Source organism: Panthera onca, chromosome C1, assembly GCF_046562875.1.
Source record: "Panthera onca isolate mPanOnc1 chromosome C1, mPanOnc1 haplotype 2, whole genome shotgun sequence".
NCBI classification, from domain to species: domain Eukaryota; kingdom Metazoa; phylum Chordata; class Mammalia; order Carnivora; family Felidae; genus Panthera; species Panthera onca.
This window is the reverse complement of record NC_138346.1, coordinates 39,348,733-39,373,685: the sequence shown is the minus strand read 5'-3', so window position 1 is coordinate 39,373,685 and position 24,953 is coordinate 39,348,733. Positions and strand designations below refer to the sequence as shown.

Sequence of the window (24,953 nt, the reverse complement as noted above, 5' to 3'; positions counted from 1 at the left end):
CCTTTGCGTAGGTGTTAGCTGTTACTGATATTATCTGCATAGAAGTAAATACTAAAGACATGGGGAAATGTGTTAGGGTGTTAAGAATGGATTTTTAAAAAATATTTTATTCTTAAGTAATCTCTATACCCAACATGGGACTCCTACCTACAACTCTGAGAACAAGAGTCACATGCTCCACCGACTTAGCCAGCCAGGCATCCCAAAAATGGATTAAAAAAAAAAATTTTTTTAACGTTTATTTATTTTTGAGACAGAGAGAGACAGAGCATGAATGGGGGCAGGGTCAGAGAGAGAGAGGGAGACACAGAATCCGAAACAGGCTCCAGGCTCCGTGCTGTCAGCACAGAGCCCGACGCGGGGCTTGAACTCACAGACAGCGAGATCACGACCTGAGCCGAAGTCGGACGCTCAACCGACTGAGACACCCAGGCGCCCCAAGAATGGATTTTTAATAGAATTGGCTATCGATCAATGATTTGTCCAGAGGTCCGTTGGCATGTTTATGAATCTTTTAGCCAAAGAGCTAAGAACTGTGTCATAAAGGAAACAAACTTGACCTTAAAAGCTCAAGGATACAGGTGAGACTCCTTGGCAGTGCTTCTCAATCCTGACTGCATGTTGGAATCACTCAAGAAGCTTTAAAAAATCCCAATGTTCAGGCCACACCCAAGGCACGTTACATCAGAATCTGTGCGGCAGGACCCAGGCATAAGTGTTTTATGCAGATTCCAATTGTGCAGCCAAGGTTGAGACCCATTATCCCCTACAGGAAGGTCAAATGTAACCAATGAAACATCTGGGCAACATCCAGAGACCAACACGGAGGCAGTGCTTCCTGTGTATCTGAAAGGCACCGTTTGCAACATGAAGGAACATGATCTCCACCACCTTAAGGCTGCTCTCTTGCATGGCTGGGGGACAGGGCAGTGTAGCACAGGGCCATTCAGGGATGGCATCATAAGGCTGTTGGTGCTGCAGTCTGAGAAACTGTAAGCTAGTAAACCCAGACAGCTCAGAAAGCAGCCGTCATGAATCAGCTTTCAAGAACACAATCATTAATAGGGAAGAGGAAAAAGAAAAACAAAAGACTGAATAAAAATCTTTCAGGACTCAAAAGAAACATGATTCTAAAGTTGGTTGCTTAAAATAAAAGCACACATACTATTGCTGTATAATTTGAGACGTTTAAAAGGATGTGGGAAATGCCATAATGCATTCCATCAATATCAATATGGACACTCAATAAAAATTAGCTCTGACTCCACTTATGCTCAGGTAAAGAGATTCAATTACAGAGACCCTGGAGACAGAAACTGTTAAATGCAAAAATTCTTTTGCTTAATAGTTCTATTATGAAAAAAAATCGTTTATACATTACTTCATGGTTTAAAAATTACAATAAATTATGCTCCTGGCCCTTGTCAAGTTCTTAATGCAAGTCAGGTGTCACTGCCAAGAAATTCCAGGGCAGGAACGATGTTACTTCCACTTTAGAAATAAAAAATGATCTTGGAAGACTGAGCTAATAGAATTGTATGGGAAACATAACTGCCAGTAAAGTTCTAGGATACAATACTCCTATAGAGAGTAACCTTATGGTCTTTATGGTCTTAAAAAATAAAATCGGATACAAAAAAAAACAATGTTGCATTTAAGAACTGATCAAATACATGACTGACTTCATGGGTAGGCAGCATTATGTTAATTATTTGCAGGAAAAAATTTCAGTAACAGATATTATTTTTTTTTCTTTGTCATTGCTAGGCAGACCTAAAGTACTTCTATAAAGTATGATACTATTTCCATTTATCATTACAAAATTGCTTAATCATGTACAAACTAAAGAATTCTACCTGACAAAACACTTCAGGTGATAGCATTAATATTTTGGCATCAAACCGCTAGGAAGTCTGGGTCTTTTGGATTCCAGGTGTGCCCCCAGGATCCCAGATTGCTTTGATGAGTAGCACTCACCATGCACTGGATGGGATGGGGCTTGGTCTAATCAAGCTTGGCTCTGGATATGTACTGGGATGGCTCAATAGTCCATTTCTTTCCTGGCTCACTTTCTAAAAAAAGTCTCTATGACTTTTTAAAAAATTTATTATTATTATTATTATCATTATCATCATCATTATTTTACAATTCCTTGTTAGTGAATGAGAACAAACCATCAAGCATTACAATAATTTCTGGAAAACTCCACCTTCTGGAACATGGCTCAACAATGACAATTAATGTGAAAAAACATCTCCAAAATGGCTGCCACAAAGCAGAAGCACTGAAGTCCTTGCATTTTTGCTTTACTCTCTAAGAGCAATAAAAGGCCCTAGATCACTGTTTTGAGTTTGCTGGTGCTTTGTATTTACACACTATTTTTAAAAACCAACCTGATAAGCTGATTTTTTAATCCTTGAAAATCAGAAGCTATTTATTTATTTATTTATTTATTTATTTATTTATTTTAAAATTTATTTATTTATTTTGAGAGAGACCGCAAATGGGAGCGGGGCAGAGACAGAGGGGAAGAGAGAATCCTAAGCAGATTCTGCATTGTCAGCACGGAGCCCGATGTGGGGCTCAAGATCATGACCTGAGCCAAAGTCAGATGCTTAACTGACTGAGCCACCCATGTACTCCAGAAGAAATTTATGAAAAGGCAAAGCTGTAGGGAATGCCAGTAACAGGTATTCTCTTACAGCATTAGGGGTTGGGGACACGAGAGACTAATAACAATAGAACAAACATAAAAACACCCATATATTGTGACAGAGACCGTATTTGGCTTTCCTTCAGTCTCTGGAATCACAACTCCTCTGTCTCCACCCATCCAAGGACCATCCTTTGTCTGTAGTGTTTGGTTCCTAGTACATCTTTGTGGGGCCGAGCAAAGAGAAAGAATACTTTCTAAAAACAAGTACAGTTGACCCCTGAACAACACAGATTTATAACTGGATCCACTTATATGTGGATTTTTTTCAATAAATACAGTACAGAACTGTAGTATTTTCTCTTCCTTATGATTTTCTTAATAACATTTTCTTTTTTCTAGCTTACTTTAGCATAAGAATGTAGGACATAATACATACAGCATACAAACTACGTGTTAATTGACTGTATGTTGTGGGTAAGACTTCCTGGAAACAGTAGGCTATTAGTAGTTAAGTTTTGGGGGAAGTCAAAGTCATATGCAGATTTTTTTACCTCACAGCGGGGTCAGTGCCTGGAGCCCCCAGAGTTCAAAGGCATAAAGCTACTTCAGGCTGTGGGCAAGATGGAGGAAAAGTGGAAAGAAGGGAGGAAAGGAGAGAAAGAAAGAGAAAAGAGCAGGAGATAAACAGCAGCCAAGATGCTAAGACTCTGGAGGGAGAGAGAGAGGAAAAGAGGTCCTAGTGCAGCGGCGGGGGGCGGGGGGAGGTGGGGAATAACTCCCTCTCAAAGCCATGCCTTCAAGACAACCTTCAGCAAAGAACCACCGTGGCTCTTCAGTGCTCTCTGGTCTGTTTGTTTAATTCTGTTGAGTGTGACCTGGCCTAGCTTCCAGATAGTCCGGTCTCAGTCAAGTAATAACAGCTCTGTACGATGATGCCCCTGAACCACGAAATATCCTCAATGTACTGGATATGGGGAAGCAGAAAGAAATACAAAGTATTTATGAAAGAGTTTCAGCAAATGGTGGGTTAAACAAATTCTCTGACACTTAATCATAACTTTGGTTACATGGAAAATTCACATAAGTGAGCACATCTTCAATAATATTAGATAGATTAGGTGTTATTGAATTAAAATTCCTAGAAATGTAGAGTTACAAAAGGTCCTTAAATAAACTTCTGGGTCCCATATTTGGCATAATGAACTATATGGTGTTTGGAAAGATTTTTCCCTTCTGGCATAGCTAAGGTCGGGACTGGCATTATAACGGTCCTAGAAAAACAAACCTTCACATTCCGAAATTTTGACAAATTGTAGGTGAGCACTCTAACAGCTGCAAAAAGCAGCAAGTCAAAGTTTCCGAAGCCCCTGTCTCTTCTGCACTTGAAAAGACATGTAAATATGCCCCAAATGAGGAAAAGTGTGGAAAGTTTACCAGATCCCGAGGCGTTCTGAAAGAAGATCATTCAAATTTATTATTGTCACAATTTTCAGAATATTATCCTCATACTAAAAGAGATGGAATTCTAGTCACAAGAAGGATAAAGAGACCACTTAAAAAAATCTGTTTGAAATGTGTTTTACAAAAAAACTTCAGGAAAGTGGTAGAAGGAGAGGCTATTTTACTCAAAAAGTCAGAAGATTCCTCCACAGGGTGAATGAGGCTAGCTAGTCTTGGCCTTGCAATATCATGTGGAATTAGTTACAGTAATGTCCACTGATACCAGGCAGTTCATCCCAATTTCAAGATCAAATAAAGCCCCCTGAAACTGAGTAGCCCAAAAATGTGGAGATGATTCTCCCTGGAAATTAAAACCACCACAAACACTGCTAGCAATTTAGATATATTTGGGTTCCATATCTTTGGAAATCATTTGACTCAAACTGTGCTTCCAGAATGCATTTTTACTACCACCATGGATGACTCTTGTATATTTGTGATGCTAAATGAAAAGGAGCGACGTCAGTCACCATTCAGAATGTTCATACGGTCTCAAAGAATGCCCAGCCAGTCTCCAAGAGCACATGCCTCTGCAGGGATCGGAAAGGGACGGGATCTGTTGATCCACCTTTTTCCTGGGGAGGATGGGCTGAAGAAAAGCCCTTGGGAAGGAGAGCCTTGACTGGAATGAGCAATAATCCATACAGCTTCTTTTCTTTTCTTTTTTCTTTTCTTTTCTTTTTCATTTATAAATGTTTATTTTTGAGAGAGAGAGAGAGAGAGAAAGACAGAATGCGTGTGTGTTAAGGAGAGTGTGCACATGAGTGGTGGAGGGGCAGAGAGAGAATCCCAAGCAGGCACTGTCAGTGCAGTGCAGCCCAATGCAGGACTCCATCTCAGGACGGTGACATCATGACCTGAGCCTAAATCAGGAGTCGGATGCTTAACCCACTGAGCCACCCAGACGCCCCACACCTTCATTTCTTTAACCACAAAGCATCAGGTAAAGGGACGACCCATTTAAACTCCATCATAATTCCTAGCTAAGATAAAGACCAGTCAGAACAATTAAATACCTAGGCAGCCAGCTGTGCAAATCAGGGAGAAATGAATTCATATTTCCCAGTTACTAATGGTTTAAACATGGACAAACTACACTTCTCAGGATCAGATTTCCAGAAAGAAAGCAAAAGGGGATAAATTAACAGTTATCGGATAATTGTTATGTTGCAGGCACCAGACAAGGTGTTCTCCTCCAAGTAACCATGGGAGGTGTTTGCTATTATTCCCATTTTATAGAAAAATAAAGTCACGTTCAGGGAAGGAAGTAAACTGTCCAAAGTCACACACAGTAACGATTGAGGCCAGCTATACATTCCATCGATTTTTCCCCTACACCTTTAAACTTACTTGAAGTGTCAGATACTTATTTCTTCTCATCCTGGATCATCAAAATAGGTGACCCTACTTTGTTCCAAAGTTGGCCTTCACTTTTGTCTCCGGCATCCTGCCTTCCCATGGGTCTCTTGTATGATCGCTGCTCCAACAAACTAGTTTCCTTCCACCCACATCTTCTGACCTCTGCACACACACATGCTCAACTTCTCCATCCTAAAACCTCTTCCTTAACCCATCTTCTCCTTCTAAGTACTGTCCTATTTTCCTTTTTTCTTACCCACATACTTCATGAAAGAATATTCTATACTCTTGGTTTCTCCTTTACATCCTATATCATTCTGCAACTGGCCACAGTAGAGTTTATAACCTCTCATGTCATAGAAATTGCTCTGGCGAAGGACATTTATAACTTCATGACTTTCAAATCCAATGGCCTCTTCTCAGGCCTTATCCTTCTTGAATGCTTTGAGGATTTGGCCACACTCTCTATTCCTTGAAGCCTGGCTTTCCTGAAAAGACTTTCCTAATTCTCTTCCAAAATCCATTGGGTCTCTTTCCTTCATTTGCTCCTCCATCTCAGCCCATCCCTTAAATACTGGAGTTCCTCAATGTTACCATCCACTGGTTTCTCTTCTTTCCATGAGCTTGTCCTCCTTAGTTCCTCTAATTTGCCTTGGGCTTCAACTGCCACCAGCATATGTATATGCCTGGCCACCAACCTCTCCTGAGCTCCACGATTATCTTTTCCAGACGTCTTTGGTATCTCTAGTTGGATGGCTCAGCGATTCCTCAACAAACCATATCCAAAACTAAACTCATCTAACCTCTCCCTTCCAGTCTAATCTTTTTCCTTTCCTTGGCCAATAGTGTTGCCATCTGCCTAGTAGTCTCGGTGGTGGAGACTCAAAGTCCTCGTGTCTAGATCTCCTACATATCCTTTGAACTAATTTCTGTTTCTCCATCACCTCTAATCCAGCCCTTTAGCAGGTCACCCAGGTTAATGCAACAGCCTCCCAAGTGGTTTCTTAGACTCCATTCTCGTTTTCTTTTAAATGTTTGTTTGTTTATCTATTTTTTGAGAGAGAGACACAGCGTAAGCAGAGGAGGGGAAGAGAGAGAGGGAGACAGAATCTGAAGTGGGCTCCAGGCACTGAGCTGTCAGCACAGAGCCCGACACGGGTCTCAAATCCACAAGCCATGAGATCATGACTGGAGCCGAAGTCAGATGCTTAACCGACTGAGCCACCCAGGCACCCCACCATTCTCTTGTCTTCTAATCCAGCCTCCAAATTGCTACCAAACTGATCTTTGTATAACAGGATATTCCTCTGTTTATAAATTTTCAGTCGCTCCATATGGACTACAAAATAAAGCTTCAATGACCAACTAGCCCTGGCCTATCTTTCCAACCTGAGCTTTGAGAACTTGCTCTTACTTGTATCTGTTAATTGGCTTAAACTACTTCCATGCTTCTGAGACTCAGCTTATGCTCCTCATTCACCCAGAACACCTTCCTTCCTTTGGCTCGCCTTCATCACCCTTCAAGGCTCACTCATACCTGTTGTCTTCATCTTTCCCCAAACACCCGCTCCCAGTCTTGAAGGAAAAAACCGTTCCCATATCTGTGTTCCCAAACTTCTCTTCATTACAGAACTAACCACAGGGCTTTACAGAGTTATTTGTGGACTCAGTGCCCCACCATCAATCCTTCAAAGGCTGAGATGGTATTATTCATCTTTGTAGCACAGAGTCTTAATTCCTTGCTTGGATCATAGTTGGATGCTCAATAAATCTGTGTTAAAGAACAAATTAATAGACCTTTTCCTGTTTGTGGTATTCAGTTAGGCAGTAGCTTCATTATCATAGGATTTATGAAAACATGTCATATATCAAAGACCATAGAGTGGCTTCTAGGGACACATATGGAGGTTGTATTTCTATTAAAATAGTTTTAAATTCTGATAGCTATTAAAGTGTAAACAATACATGGCCTATAATAAAAATAAATACAGCTGATGTTCTGTCAACATGATGACTACTTTCCTTTAAAAAACTCATTTCCTAAACTGCATTTTCTACCATCCATTCATCCATACATCCACTTACTGCTTAATTCATACCATACCTCTTTCAAAAAAGAATCTGAACTTAAAAATTTTAGTTTGTTGGGAGCCTGGATGGCTCAGTTGGTTAAGCTTCTGACTCTTGATCTCGGCTCAGGTCATGATCTTTTTCTGCCCCTCCCCTGCTTGTGTGTGCGCTTTCTCTCTCAAAGTAAATAAATGAACTTAAAAATTTTATAAAAATTTTAGTTTATTTTCTCTAGCAATATGTTCTATCTACCCATGTGTCTCTAGTCTTCCTATCTAATGCACTTAGTGATTATTGCAGGAAAAAACTATCCAAGTCCATTCAACTAATTTTAATCCTGTATTATTTCTTGAAAGTAGAGATTTCTTTTTTATTAGAATAAGATTTCTAACTAGGACTTTTTAAATCCCAAAGCTAACATAACACTTTGTGTCCTGATATGTTCCAATATATATTAGGCACTACATGATATAATGAAAAGTAAATCCTGTATCTGAGTATATCATACTGCTAACATTTATCCTCCTATTTCGGAATGTCATTATTTTCCTGTCAAAATGAATTGCCATGGAAACAAGCCGTGGCACACAATGTGCATTTGTGCTAACACTAAAGATACGCCCTAAGTGTTCCCTTACTGTCCTTTACAAAGGGCAGAAGGTCTGACTTTAGGGTACACTTCTCAGAGGAATTCACCGTGAGCAGCAGGTGGGACTCACCTGGCGAGTTCTGGGGAGAGGACACGGGGGAGCCACGTGGGGACTGACAGTAGCTGGGGTGAAGTAAGGCATGTGGAGGCACATAAGACATTATCTCTTCTTCAAATAAACTGGGGAAAGACAAGAAACAAAATGCATACTTTAGCCAAATAGGTGGGGAGAAGCCTCATTCCACATGAGTAAGACAGTCAGTTTCTCACTCTGAGGTCCAGTTCACATTCCAGAGGGGAGCGCTTGTCCTCCTCCCGTAGGTAATTCTTGGGACAAACAGCCGTCTGTTGCAACTTCTGTGAAACCTGTGATTATTTGCCTATTTTCCTACCAACTTTGGACAACAAGATTTTTTTTCCCTTTTTTTCAAGTTTTTATTTAAATTCTAGTTAGTTACCATGCAGTGCAATATTAATTTCAGGTGTAGAATTTAGTGATTCATCACTTACATGTAATACCCAGTGCCCATCATAACAAGTACCCTTAATCCCCATCACCTATTTGGCCCATCCCCGCCCACCTCCCTCCAGCAACCCTCAGTTTGTTCTCTATAGTTAAGAGTCTGTTTTCCAGTTTGCCTCTCTTTTTTACCCCTATGTTCATCTGTTTTGTTTCTTAAATTCCATATACGAGTAAAATCATATAGTGTTTGTCTTTCCCTAGAACAACTATTGTTGTTCCCCTAGATTTCTATTTTGCCACTTTAATATGTGAGTCTGAATTTCCATGTTTGCTTGATCACAGTACCTAGGTTTTTAGATTTAAGAATAAGACTCAAACACAGCAGACAATGTTTATTGAGAACTCATAACAGAAGCTCAAAATATATTCTCTACCTTCATTCTAAAAAATATACAACAGGGTCTCAATATGTAAAGGGTTCAGGATTTAACTGGACAATTAAAAGCCAAATAAAACGAAACACCTCCTAAATAATTACAACTCCTAAATAATTAGCTCCCTTATTTACTCGGGCTTCACAGTGTTTTTTAAATGTGAGGATTTTGATTTTAGATTATTCAGTCCAGTGTCTTTTGTTTCCCTATTGAAATTTTTCTTTCTAGGACTCTCCTAAAAGATATTAACCAGGGACATGAGATCTTAGAATGACAGACTTTTCATTAAATATTCTGATAAAAACACTACCAATTGCACTAAGCTCTTGACAGTTGATGAAGTAGAATTAAAATAATAATAAAAGTAAGAGCCCTGGTGTTTTTTAAGTAAGAGGTAGAAGCAGGTTTTCCTCCCACTTGGCCAAATCTAGAAACCTGTTACCTGTTTTCAGAAAACACTCAGAAGAAAAGGAGCAGCAGTTGAATCACTCAGAGATTAAGGAAAAGACTCTCAAGGGTTATAAGCACTGGTTCTCAACTGAGGCAGTTTTGCACTCCTCTCATAGCATTTGGGGACTTTGGGCAATGTCGGAGGACATTTTTGGTTGTCATAATTGGGAAAGGGTATGCTTTTGGTATCTAGTGGGCAGAGGCCAGCATGCTGATAAACATCTTGTAAAACACAGAATAGTTCCTTGCAACAAAGGTGTATCCAGACCAAAATGGCAATACTTTTGAGGCTGAGAAATCCGGGGTTATAGCAACGCAATAACAACTTGATGATTCTTGCGCTGGTTCTTCATTCACATGCACACGTCTGCCACGCGGCCGTAGCAAATTTTTAGACATGATATTATTTTTTAAAGCCATCTTTCCACTTTTAAACTACGAAAGTCAAAAGTTTTGGAAACAGAAGGAGGAATTAATCATATGTATAATACCAAATTGAGCCCCGAAAAGGTCCTTTTTCTTTGTCAATAAATCAATGACCATTGAAATAATGTGAATTTAAAATTAATTGAAGGGAAAGTCCCATGTAACAGTTGATCCCACAAAGGTCGGTAAACCTATAACTAGATTAACTGAAGAGCAAGAATTAGCACACTCTCCTCGGATACCTATACCTGTGTCCTTTGGCTCCATGACATTTATCATTTCCTTTAAATATAATCAGTACTTTGATATCTTTTATATTGAGAGAAATATTTTTATTAGAAAAATTTAATACATAAGAGATAGAGAGTAATATAAAAACACTTGAGAGATATCATCCAGGATTCACAAATGTTATCACTATTATTTTTGCTTCAGACAAACACACATGCATACGTACAGATCTTTATAAATCTGCATATACATGCATGTATAATCTGTATGTGTACAGTGTGTAAGTGAAGCCCCTCTTGTCCTCCTCTATCAGGACTTTAACAAGGTATCCCCCTTCCATAGTTTTATATATATAACATATATCCATAGATGAATATAGTTTTGCCTTATGCACTGTTAAAAAACTACATAAGGGCTATGTAAGTATATAACATTCTTGAACTTATGTCGCCATATAAGTATCTAGTTTATGACTTTTACCTGCTATGCAGGAGTCCATTCTATGAACAAATCAATTTCTTTACCTGTCTCTTTTAACAAACATTTAATTTTTTTCAACTTTGTGCTTTTATCAGTAACGGTGCAATGAGGATCCTGTGTTTCTTGCCCCATGAACCTGGAAGAATTTCTTAGTATAAATATGGTATGTATCTAAAAACAGAATTGCTGTCATAACACGTATGCCTTTTTAACTATACAAGGCATTGTCAAATTGTACTCTGAAAAAGTTGTAGAAATTGTAATCCCACCAAGTCCAGACAGTAGTAGAGTCCCTAAATCTCATCTTATATATTATCCCACTTTTTGATTTTTTTTAATCTGATGGTGTGAAATACTATTTCATTACTGGAAATTGCATTTTATGATTGCTAGCATCTTTCTGTAAGTTTACTGGCTATTCTTACTTCAATTTTATGACATGCCTTTGTATACCCTCTGCCCATTTTTCTCTTGGGCTCTTTTCTTCTAAATTGATTTAAAGGCACTCTTTGTGCATTCATAATATCTTTGTTTTATGGGTTGTGAATATATTCTTCCAGGGTGTTACCTTTCATTATGCCTTATATATGGTATCCTTCATTATATAAAATTTAAAATTCTAATGCAGCTAAATTTATCAATCTGATAGAGGTACATTTTTTATAAGAGTTGAGTGAATGAAAGAATATATGAAATAGAATAATCATTAACAAATGCAGCAAGGTCGTTTACAAATTCCTGAGTTTTAGAACAGCTATTTTGGAAAATAACCTTACATGGGCTTATTTTGAATTGAATAATTTCCTAGAACTAAGGCATGTCTACACTGCGGCTTGCCGATAATCAAGTCCATTTGTACGAAGAGTGATTTTCCTTTTTAAGAAATAGACACAAAACAAAAATAGACACAGAGTCTTTCACTACATGTGCAACTAGCCCATTGCTGGAGTTTATAGTCACTGATTCAAACTACTCAAACTCCAAAGTAAAATGAAAAATAAAGAACTGAAGATATCTGAAAATGTTTTAGTAACTATTAAACATTATTTAAGTAGACACATGTGATAATTGTGTCACCATTTGTACAATTATTAAAATAATAAATTACATTTCATCATCTAAATGAAATAACTCTAGAATTGAATAACATCATTTGCATGTAGTAATTATAGAACAATTATTTAATAAGTGAATTTCTCATGCTTCTCCAAAGACCCATTAACTTCAAAGAACATGCTTATTTTCCAAATGGGGGAAAGTGTAGTCTTGCTCTTAATATGTGTTTATATATGTATGTATATACGTGTGTGTATGTAGGTATATACATACACATAAACATACATAAAACATAAATGTACATCAGTTTTCAAATATTTTAAAATTCAACCACATAACACAGAAACTCATGCAAACAGCAGTGTTTATTAAAGTACAAATATTCTAAGCTATCTTGTAACTTAAAATATTTAGGACCATACCATCTAAAGATTATTTAACTAAGACAAGGTGAATAATAATCATGATTTCTGTTTTGTAATCATTTTTGTTTCTACTAATTCCAAAAGCAGAATTCTTTAGTGTAAATTAAAAGCTTTAGATGTCTAGAATGAAATGAGAATGTCATATCCTAGTCAGAATTTTGTAACAAAACTATTTTATCACCAACTAAACTATGGTAGAAACATCATGCCACATACTAATTGACCAACAGTCTGTTTTCAGAACTAGCTCACTCCGGCAGAGTCACAGTCATCTCTCAGACTGAGAAGCGACCCTGCCTCCCAACAGGTCTTGTTCAGAATCAGGTAAGGTGAAGTCTCTGGGGGACATGATTTGAATTATGCTCCAACTATCCAGTAAAGGAAAACAATTTTTTGACTTCAGTTTTACAAATAGGGCAACTACCATGTAGGCAGTTAGAAATGGTTAGGGTGTAGATCATCATGAATATCACAAATGAGATCGTTAGCACTTTGGGATAAATAAAACACCGTGTGGTTGGTTCAGCATGATTTTTCCCTTTAATTCTTCGGAAGTTACAGTGGTGAGTGTCTCGACTATTGGGTAGAGCAAGGTGTTATTTTACTCTAGCCTCCTACATTTGCGGGATAATATTAAAAATGAAAACTCTTATGAAAACTTGCCAGTTTCCCTTCTAAACTCTCTAAAATTTAAAACCAAAGCTGATCTAGCCATCAGGAAAGAAAATACAATTGGTTAATTTTTATTTTTTTTTTAATGTTTATTTATTTTTGAGACAGAGAGAGACAGAGCATGAATGGGGGAGGGTCAGAGAGAGAGGGAGACACAGAATCCGAAACAGGCTCCAGGGTCCGAGCTGTCAGCACAGGGCCCGACGTGGGGCTCGAACTCATGGACCGCAAGATCATGACCTGAGCTGAAGTCGGGAGCTTAACCGACTGAGCCACCCAGGAGCCCCACAATTGGTTAATTTTTTGAAGGGCCATCAAGTTGGCAGTGAGTACCAGTCACCAAATTGCAACTTTCTGATCTAACTTCCAAAACCTAAACTCTCAAAATCATTTTAAAAAATCAGGACAAATCAGAAAAAGGAGAAAAGTACACTTTGAGGGAAAAAAAAAAATTGAAAGAAAATATAAATTCAACCTCTCTTCTACTCCAAAGGGGTAAAGCCCTGTATACCCTTCTGTTCCATTCTGTGAGTGGACATTTTATCCATCGGCCTCTACTAACCTTGCCCTTCTCCAGCACCACCTCATTTATCACCAGGGTAAAAGAATATATATCAAACAGATCTTAGGATAAGAAATGCAATCTGAAATGAATTATCACTAAACCAGCATGCTACATTTTCAACATAAGTATTCCACAAGTCTTTGAAAATAATGGAGACATTCTTAAGCTACAAATATTGGCATATTATTTTCCAAAATGCTCCATAGTATCTGATGACAGAAAGACTTTCTACTTCAAAAGCTGGTTACCTACCTCAGCAACATGACAAGGTCTGCATCACTTGAAAGACGCACCAATCCTGGGGTCCCTTCAGTTCGGATAAATTGGATCTTCTCCCTATGCAAGCAAAGAAACAGCTCAAAATATATGTGGTAGGCTTTTGAAACAAAACTGAGTGACTTAGGTACCATTTAAAAAATAGTAGCCACAACACACACACACACACACACACACACACACACACACACAATGTTATACAAACATATATAAATATTTATGTTATATGTTATGTAAACATATATATATAAGCATTATATATATAAAACATTTATAGATACAGTATCTATCATGTGGTATCTAATGCATAATATGGGAATCCACATCCAAGAGAGACATGGTCCTTGCTTTCAAGGAGGACCCAGTGAGCATCAACATCACCACGTCCTAATGCTGGAAAAAGCTTCCTTTATTGCTTTCATTCATTTTGCTGCCCATGTACTATTAGAGGTAGTGGTACCATCCAACCCAGTCTTTGCTTTGAGTTAAAGCCTGCTGTGGGCTTGAATCTGAGCAACTGTCTAGATCATTCAGGGTAATTCCCTGTTATTCCGAAAAGCGCACACGTGTGTGTAGGGATATTCATCTATTTTCCTGGGGGTATACCTCTAAATTATGTGTGATGAGCACATTCTTACTTGGAGACAGATAGTATCTATTTATTATATATTCAATATAAAGGCATATGGCTCTTTGAAATAACCGAAAAATCCAAAACACTTTTAGTTACTACAGTTGGTGGAACAGATTATGTGTATACCTGTGCAAATGTGTATATACTTATACTTACACATATCAAACATGACAATGTGAGCTATTTCTGCCATTATTTTATTACATATTATGTAAAAATGGCTTGTTTTTCTTTTTGATGAGTCACCATATGCTACTATCTTCAATTATTTATATGAATAAAATTTTAATACAAATTTTCCTGTTGCTTCCCTTCATTTACATGATACTATTTTAAAGCACACCGTATTAATTTGTATAAGATAAAGAAAAAAGCTACAATGGAGAAAAGCTGTCTTGGAGAAAAATGAACAATAACTTAATCCAAGAAATATTCTTATAAGGGTCAGTAAGAACATACTTTGATCCTGAACAATCAAAAGCTATCTCCAATAAATCCAGTTTATCTCCTTAGCCCGTCATCACAATGGATCAGGCAAACAAACAAACGAGAAAACAAACAGGGTGCACACTCTCCTCCCACTTCTTTAACTGGAGCTACACAGAGCAAGGTGAGTGATGTGGACTGTGGCTTCCTGGGAACAAGGAAAAGATCACAGCTTCCTGAGTCACACGGATGACAGAGCGATGAAAGGGAAAGACACCGGAGGAAATACGCCAATTGGGAAACTTTTCATCACTTTTCAGATACTATTAGACAGTGAAGGCAACTGGTCTGATTCTTTAAGCCAGAACATACCAGAGGCAAGCTGAGGCTAGTTTTCTACCAGGCCAGCTAATTTATGGCACTGACCAGCTAAGAGTCATATGCTTTCAGGAACACGACACTGGGGCTGTCTGTCATCTGGTGCACACTGTACCACTAAGGACCTTCTTATACTAACATTCATTCTTTCGCTTTTCTGAGGGTCTACTGTGTGTTGGGCATGGTTATCACACACTAGGTATCCAATAGGGTAGGAGACCTAGTTCCTTTCTCAAAGAGTTCATGGGGCACTGGAAGAGAGAAAGCCAATTCTAGTATTATATGAAAATATTTAAATAAAATAGGGCCATTCCCTTCACTGGATTCTGTTTAGGCCTTATACCCACCCTTATCCCATAAAGTCCTTTCACATAAAAACAAAGAGGGCACTGGTTCACTGAACGTCAAGAAAGCACACGAAGGCCGAGGAAGAGAAGGTCGGCAGATAGCCTCAGAAATGTCGCCAATCTTTTCTAAGAAAAACAAAAACAAACGGGAACTACAACTTGGTTATTAGGTATTTGCCTAATATTCCATACCAGTATTTCTCAAACTGGCGTCACTGTCTGCGAGAAATCTATAGACATCATCTCAAATTCTGGGGGAATTAAAAAATTCCGCGTTTTCACATTGAGGATCAAAACTGCTACTATTTAGGCAGGCACGTTTTGGATAATCTGAATGACACTTATGACTGAACACTGCCATTTGACTTCAGTTCTCCTGTTTGCATTGACAAGACAGTTGTTGCTCCAAGATCAGAGAGGAAAGTGTTGGTGAGCAGGCCATGAGGTGGGCGGGGCCTTGGATGGTAAGTATGGTAGGAGCAGTCCCCATCTACCACGCCCACACAACTCCCTTACCAATTAAAAAGGCAAAGCTTTTCTTTTGCAGTATTAATTTGCATACTGACATTGATGAACTGGGGCAAGGTTATGTATATGTATAAATTGCTATAGGCTAAAGAGATAACAAAATAAATGGATTTGAAATTTTTTTAAATGTTTTTACTCATTTTTGAGAGAGAGAGGCACAGAGTGCAAGCGGGAGAGGGGCAGAGAGAGACAGGGAGACACAGAATTTGAAGCAGGCTCCAGGCTCTGAGCTGTCAGCATTGAGCCCAATGTGGGGCTCAAACTCATGAATGGTGAGATCGTGACCTATGCCGAAGTTGGATGCTTAGCTGCCTGAGCCACCCACGTGCCCCTGATTTTGAAAGTAAATTATGCATTTAGGTTAACTAAAGCATTAAAGATGTCACAGTTTATTATAAGAACAAGTTTTACAATACTTTCTTACAAATAGAAAAGTAGTGGTAGAATCATCACAGGGTGCATTTAAAAATATTTTTTCTTTAGTATTGCAGTGGGGGGTATTAAATGAATTGGCTCATCAAAACAATGAATTAGTAGGTAAAAATAAAATTGGTAGGTAAATCAGTAGACAAAAATAAGCTATTGACTTAGAAAAATGATGGCCACAATATTGCCACAGATGCACTTGGTGAACCATTAGATACAAAATTGAAAGAATCAAGTCAAACACAAGTGAAACAAAAAGCACAAATGTATCTTTCCACTGACCACGATCTCAATATTGGTAATTTGGATTCCGAACAACAAAATCTCACATTAATATGATTCAATTAAATGTTATTTTTTAAAGTTTTTACTTAATTTATATGTCTTTTGGTTTTATAGTTCATAAAAGTTGTAAGAAGTGTTTGCATATTTTATATTTGTGCACACTTACATTTCACTAAAATAAAAGGGATTAAAGTCAACATTGTAGGTCTGCAATATTTTTCCTTTTAGAATGGAAAATAACAGTTTTGGCTCCTAACAATTTTCCATGAGTCCACTCAGTGACTAAAATAAACATAACAAGCTTGAGCAGTATTATTAAAGATACATATGACTCTGATTAGAAGGACATTTGAGAGCTATATTACTATATTTATTTAAGTTTATTTTATCAATTTACAGAGTTAGAAGGAATCTGTCACAGTCCTTTTAATTCCCATCTTCACTGCATTCATTCTAATGAAGAAATCCTATTCAATTTTCGTGGTTCCTAACGAGGATTAAGATAATACTCAAATAACACTTTCTATCTGACCCTCTCTACATGGGTATGTTTCTCTCTGTGTGTCATTTAGAATACGTTCCAGCACGTCCTCCAGTGTACTTTCTCACTGGGCCGGCCACTCACTTACAACATAAATTCCTTTTGAAACATGAGGGGGTTTTTTGAGAAAGAGAGAGAGGAGGGGGAGAGAGTATGAGTTGGGGGGAGGGGCAGTAGGAGAGGGAGAGAGAGAACCCTAAGCAGGCTCTGCGCTGTCAGTGCATGGGGCTTAGTCCCTTGACGGTGGGATGGTGACCTGCGCCGAAATCAAGAGTTGGACGCTTAACTGACTAAACCACTCAGGCGCCCTGAAATACGAATTTCTTCAAAGCAAAAGCCGTTCCTCCTTTATTTTCATGTTCCCCAAGTACCTAGCATTGTGCTATGCACATAAGGAATGCTCAGTAAAACACAACCAGGCACAAGATTATAACAGAGTCGGCTCCTAACAAATTTCTCTGACTCCACTCAGTGTCTGAAATAAACTATCATTTTTTGTTGTGGCGCAGAAAAAGAGAAGCAGAAAGCTGACATCAGATTGTTTGCTAAAAAAGATCCCCCCTCGAGGGAAGTGCAAAGGCAGATAAAGAGGCAATCTTTTATTACGAACATTTACGACTGTTCTAACAAGATACTAAACTGTACAGAGACAACACAGGAAAAGCTTGCTAGCTGTTGCTGTCTCTCATTTAGACCTTTGTAACCACTTCCTCAAGTGCACAGAATCACCCCAGAAGATCAACACTAGCAGAAGATCATTTGAGGACAATGAACATAGTCTCAAGACCGGAATTCCCACAGAACATACTCTCATTGAAACCAACCAACATTTTTGGTGAAGTTCAAGAAGGGCACGTGACTAGAAACAATCAGAAGCAGCAATGCCTCGAAACCACAAAAACTCTCTGGACTGCAGACGCTGTACACACATACCATTCAGTAACACCTTCAAAAATACATGGTTTAAAAACACTGCCTGAGGGCAATTTTAGAGAAATCCCATGATTTCTCTAATGGTGTAACGCCAAGAAAGGAGAATTAGCATCGACTATTTGATTGATTGTTCATACCCTTTACTATAGTCACAGCACATGGTCTGACTTGAAGGATAGAGCCACACAGTGGAAAGATCAATGTTTATTTCTACTTCCCATAAGATTTGGAAATGTAGGTCTGTTATGGTCACATGATTCTCACAAATAGAAACGGAATCAACCTGAAACCCAAAATAATTATCCCTATACCTGGGGAAAGCTAGACCAGCAGGGAGTAGATTTACTGGCTAGACCTCATAACCACACAAGAGTGATTATTCTCAACTCTTAATTCAGTTTTATGACACATAGATCCTTGCTCATAATGTAGTGTTGTACAAATACCAATACCAAAAATTTCATTGAATTTGTATTCATTATATTCACTAATAAAATATCATTAAAAGGTTCTTTTTAAAATGAATATATTTGTCTCCAAATAAAATATTAGAACATATTATTTTGACTTTTATTTTAATGTCACATATATAAAAAGCTTCTTAGCATGAATACTGTCTTCTAATGAGAGCCCCTAGTAGGATATAGTAATCCGTGGAGGACAGTGCCCACTTGAAGGAGGTGGTACTGACTTATGGATGTTGAGTTTTCTAGCCAAGGAAATAAATCTTTTCTGAGGAAATAAAAAAAAAAAGGGAGAGGAAAAGTTGGTAGCATCACATTTGCATGACAGATAAAGTTAGAGGGAGCAGTGACTTAAATACAGCAGTTGAAAGCTAAAGCCATATCCCATTGCATAGAAAACCATAGCCTTTCCACGGTCACAGATACGCAAGTGCAGTCTCACGGAAGAGGAAACTACACATGGATACAAACTAAATAAACTGCTGGCCATTCTCTGGTTTAGGAGGAATCACAAGCAAACAGAAAAACACAAAGTAAATAGGTGTATCCATTTGACTCTCCCTCCGGCTAGCACTTTTCCTCATTATACTCATGGAGAGCATAAGAAGGGATATTTCTTTTAAGCGGCTGTGCCACAGATGAGGAAGCATACACACAGAAGGATGCTGGTATGGAAGCCTCGCTTGGAATATGAATATAAGGCCCACTGTTACCTTTGACACACAATTACACAGTGGCTCTATCCCATGCATAAATCTTTTACTAAAGGTATCACTGAAACACGAGATTAAAGAGCCCCAACTGTTTCCCCACCCCATGCGTTTGTGGGAATGCTTCTTACGATGCAGTTTTTCACTATAAAAGCAGGATGTTCTCTTAGATCTGAGAACTTCCCCATTATGTTGTTGTGATAAGCAGGATGCTTAACTACCACAAACTTTTCAGAAAATAAAAGTGCACCATGACACACACTCTAAGAGGAACAGGATTATCTCATTGATTTATGTCCCTGCTTCCTTCTACTTGTCATGACAGCATAAGCTTTTTATGATCAGATTCTGTAAATAGTTTTAGAAAGCGTAAGTAGAAACTTGTAAGTAACTTGGAATAAAGTGGAAACTTATCTCAAAACCTATCAAATAACTTCTTGCCATTAGATCACCCTGTGAGAGCTACATTAGAAGAATGGGCTCAGCTGAAGACCCTGGGTGTCACCAAAAAAGAAAAATCCTTGCCAATCTTTAGGAGATCAGAGACTTAAGACTTTGAAAAGCAGAAAGAAAGACAAAAACAAAACTGAAAGATACCAACTGGGGCCCAGCAGTTTTCCTTCTGTTAGGGTCTATTAAGGTTCTGTCAAATCACTGGAGACAACGATGCTGTTAGATGTGCTGTTCAGGTAGATTAAATCATCTGATATCTCCCATGGTGGAAATGTAAAGATATGTTAAACTGCTGTAAATAATAATGTGGAGAGCAGAGTAAAAGTAGAAACCTTGGGCTTCCTCTTGTTTTTTTTTTGGGGGGGGGGGAGGGGTACTTTGACAGGAATAGATACTGACTAGAAGTATGTCTATGCAGTGGGGCTAGAGCTGGTGGGAAAGAAAGAAAACAGAGTTCTCCTTATTTTGTGGTTAGCAAAAGAGGAGAGATTTGTTTTTTTGTTTTGCTTTGTGGTCCGGAATCTAAGATCTCTCATTAGACAACTGAGGAGTTTATTTATGCAATTTTGCTAACTAAAACTTCTTACACAAGATGCTCCAGTGGACCACGGATTACTGAGTAGATGCTATAGTACACGAATATGCAAAATGACAGCTCGTCTAATTTTTATGACTTTCTTGTGATTGGGAACAGCATGCTTGTCAGGTTGGGAAAAGCACTGAGACTTGAGTTAGATGTTAACTAATGTGAAACTGGGATTTCTGTTTGTTTGTAAGCGATGTTTATACTCATACTTGAAATTACATGTAGCCTTTAGAAACTCTGGAAGCTAATGACATCTTTAAAGCTATAAGAGACTGACAGGAGATTGGGGGGGGGGGTGGGCAAAATGGGCAGAGGGGGTCGTAAGGTACAAACTTCCAGTTATAAAATAAGTAAGTTATAGGGATGTAATGTACAGCATGGCAACTAAAGTTAATAATACTATAATGCATATTGGGAAGTTGTTAAAAGGAGATCTTAAAACTTCTCATCGTAAGAAAAAAAATCTATAATAATGTGTGCTGATGGACCTTAACTAGGCTTATTGTGGTGATCATTTTACAATATATACAAATATTAAATCATTATTTTGTATTTCTGAAGCTAATATAATATTGTATATCAATGATACCTCAACAAAAGATATGAGAGACTAAGAACATAATAAGAATATTTGACAATTTATTTTCAAATCAACAAGAAAATCTCTATCCCCATCTATCTGTGTATATATCTATCTATGTATCTATGTATCTATCTACATTCACTATATGCCAAGTAATATTCTTGATATTTAAACAATAAGGAGGAGAAATAATGAGTTGAAGAAGATCCATATTTGTAAGAAACTTATAGTCTAGTTGAAAAAAAAGCATAAGGATTTGAAAAGTCAAATTACAGCATGAAAGTCACATAAACAAAACAGTATAAAGGACAATGTGATATACTACATAATTAATTATGAAATTAGTGTCTAGAACAGAGGTTATTATACCTGAATGTGCCACTGGAATCATATGGAGAAGTTTTAAGATATTAAATGCTTCAGCTCTCCCACAGACCTCCTGAATTAAATTTCTGGACAAGTTGTAGGAGGATGGGGGTATAAATTCAGAGAAGGGAGAAGAGTTAGGGGAGAGAAGACCTGGCATTTTGTACTTTACAAAGCTCCCCAGGTGATTCTGATGAAAAAAGCTTGATACAACTAAATACAGTAGTTTTGGAGAATCACTGGCTGTGGGCCAAGATGGCACCACTGGACAAAAACATATTTCTACCAGTAAAGGTAGCATATAAACCAAATGAGCTTTGAGTTATGTCACATTTTCAGCAGAAACTCACATCTTTTCCCATCTCCACTGATGCTTACCACACCAAGGTTGAGGAACACTAGTCTAGATCTTGAGAGTAAGAGCTCACAGTGGAGCTGAGAGGCTTCAAGAAGAGGTAGTTTGCATTGAGTTTTATGAGAAAGATTTTTCTTGTCAAACACACAAGAGAAAAACTTGCCAGGAACAGGAACAGCATGTATTCAGGAAAGTAAAACTGGACTTAAGTGTGATGCATTGAACAGCTATTTAGAATAGAGGGCTCATGCAGGGAAATACTGGACAGTGAAGGGGATCAGATTCCCTCCTTGGGTTCCACTGTGTTTATTATGAAAAAATGTGAATACCAAGCCTAGGATTTTATAAGTCTCAATTCAGTAAACTCTAAGTTACTTTTGTTTATTCAAGCTACACACAAAAAGGTTAGTGTCTTATTATTTTCATTATAATCTGCAGATCAAGGATGGATTCTTGGCTATGAATTTTTGTTTCTTTTTCATATTTCTTCTTTAAAGAGGGTTCTAGGTTCCTTAGTCAATTTTATTCAATCTTTATACTTAATAGAGAAAAGCCAGTACTACAATGACCTGGTTGTTGATGACATAAAGTCTTTGTGTACAAGATGCCTTTGTTCAGACTGCCAGAAAGAAAGAGTGAATTTCCAAGATGATTATCAGTATTACTGATGATTTAATAGTTGGGGCTTACAGAATTTGAACCAAATACTAATACAACAGTTACCTGAGTGAATGATTCCTGGTAAGATCAGGTTGGCGCTCCTGTAGAATTTCAAAGATGTTGGGTTGGCGCAGAAATGCAACAATCTTGTCATTGTAAGCTGAAAAAATAAAAAAATTATGATGATGCTTTAAAAATCTGTTATTAAGTTTATGCACATAAATCCAAACTTTAAGTCTGTTTTTTGTGGTTAATATTCCTTTTACTCAAAGTCCTAGTTTGAAGCCACTACAGATGCTTAAATTCTAATTTGTGTCTACCTGTTATATGATTATCGGACTTAGATGTATTAGGTGTGACTTAAGCACAAATTAAACTCATTTCATAAGCCATATTTATTATCAAGTTGCAGGATGAGATCACAAACAAGATTCTAGATATTGATGGTTTTTAGCTACTGCTTACCAAAATCAACCTCATAAGCAATTGTTAGAAATGGAAAACTATCTTCTGACTAAGCAGCAGTCATCCAGAGAGGTAAAGAGACAGAACGAAAGTTGCCCAAATACAACAGTGCTTTGAAAACTGAAGACATTGATAAAAGAAATTAAAGATGACACAAATGAATGGAAAGGTATACCATGTTCATGGATTGGAAGTATTAACACTGGTAAATGTACATATGCCCCAAAGCACTCTACAGATTCAATGCAATCCATATCAAAATACCAACAACGTTTTTTTACAGAACTAGAACAAACAATCTTAAAATCTGTAATTTGTATGGAACCACAAAAGACCCATAATAGCCAAAGCAATCTTGAGAAAGAACAACAAAGCTAGTGGTATCACAATCCCAGACTTCAAACTCAACTACAAAGCTACAATAGTTAAAACAGTAGGCTACTGGCACAAAAATAGACACACAGATCAAAGGGACAGAATAGAGAGCCCAGAAATAGATTCATGCTTATATGGCTAATTAATCTACAATAAAGGAAGCAAGAATATACAATAAGGAAAAGATAGTCTCTTCAATAAATGGTGCCATGAAAACAGGACAGTTACATGCAAAAGAATGAAACTGGACCACTTTCTTACACTATACATAAAAATGAACTCAAAATGGATTAAAGACCTAAACCATAAAACTCCTACAAGAAAACCTAGAGAGTAATCTCTTGGACCTTGGCCTTAGCAACATTTTTCTGATATGTCTCCTTAAGAAGGAAAACAAAAACAGAAATAAACTATTGGGACCACATCAAACTAAAAAGCTTTTGCATAGCAAAGGGAACATCAATAAAATGAAAAGGCAGTATACTGAATGGGAGAAGATATTTGCAAATCATATATCAAAAACAAGTTAATATCCAAAATATATAAAGAACTCATTCAACTCAACACCAAAAGCAAACAAACAAACAAACAAGCACAAATAATCCCATTAAAAAAATGGGCAGAGGACCCGAATAGGTCTTCTTTTTCCCAAGAAGACATACAGATAGCCAACAGACACATGAACAGATGCTCAAAATCATTAATCATCAGGGAAATACAAATCAAAACCACAGTGAGATATCATCTCACATCCTGTTAGAATGACTAGTATCAAAAAGACAAGAAATAACAAGTGTTGGCAAGGATGTGGAGAAAAGGGAACCTTTGTTTACTGTTGGTGGGAATGTAAATTGGTGCAGCCATTATGAAAAACAGTAGGGAGGATCCTCAAAGAGTTAAAAATAGAAATATCATATGCTCTGGTAATTCCACTACTGTATATTTACCTGAAGAAAACAAAAACACTTATTCTAAAAAATATATGTATCCCTCTGTTCACTGAAGCATTATTTACAATAGCCAAGATAGGGAAGTAACCTAAGTGTCCATCGATAGATGAATGAAGAATGAGTTAAGAAGATGTGGTACATATCTTATATACATACATATCTTATACATGTATAATATATATATTATACACATATATAATAGAAAGTTACTTCACAATTAAAAAGAATGAAATCTTGCCATTTGCAACAAAATGAAGGGACCCAGAGAGTATTATCTAAGTGAAATAAGTCAGACCCAGAAAGACAAATACTGTGTGATTTCATTTTTACGTGATATCTAAAAAACAAACAAATGAACAACAAAATCAGAAACAGACTCATAGATACAGAGAACAAACTGATGGCTCCCAGAGGGCAGGGACTGAGAGAATAGACAAAATAGGCGAAAGGCATTAAGAGGGGCAAAGTTCCAGTTACAAAATAAGTAAGTCACAGGGATGAAAAGTACGTCACAGGGAACACAGTCACCAATACTGTAATGATTTTGTATCAGATATACACTGAGTAACGTATCAAAGTGTGGAATCATCATGCTATACATTAGAAACTAATATAACATTGTATGTCAACTGTACTTCAATTAAAAAAAAAAAGAAAAACAGTTGTCAGCAACAGTTACTACCAAAAGGTAGAAGACAAACCATTCCCAAATTCTCTGTGGAAATAAATGCCATTAAGCCACACTTAGCTTTTTACCAAACCAACTATACCAACAG

The 24,953-nt window shown here is 37.5% G+C and overlaps 1 protein-coding gene across 5 annotated transcripts in view; it reads right to left on the bottom strand.

Annotated features, from left to right (window-relative positions):
• The window catches only part of HECW2 (HECT, C2 and WW domain containing E3 ubiquitin protein ligase 2), a 371,931-nt gene that overhangs the window by 48,193 nt on the left and 298,785 nt on the right, over positions 1-24,953 (bottom strand). For all 5 annotated transcript variants that reach the window (XM_060622749.3, XM_060622748.3, XM_078451061.2 and 2 more), the window contains 3 exons: positions 22,451-22,547; positions 13,689-13,772; positions 8,305-8,414 (listed from right to left, as the gene is read on the bottom strand). In XM_060622749.3, coding sequence (XP_060478732.1) covers positions 8,305-8,414; positions 13,689-13,772; positions 22,451-22,547 — 291 coding nt within the window. The remainder of the gene's footprint in view (positions 1-8,304; positions 8,415-13,688; positions 13,773-22,450; positions 22,548-24,953) is intronic.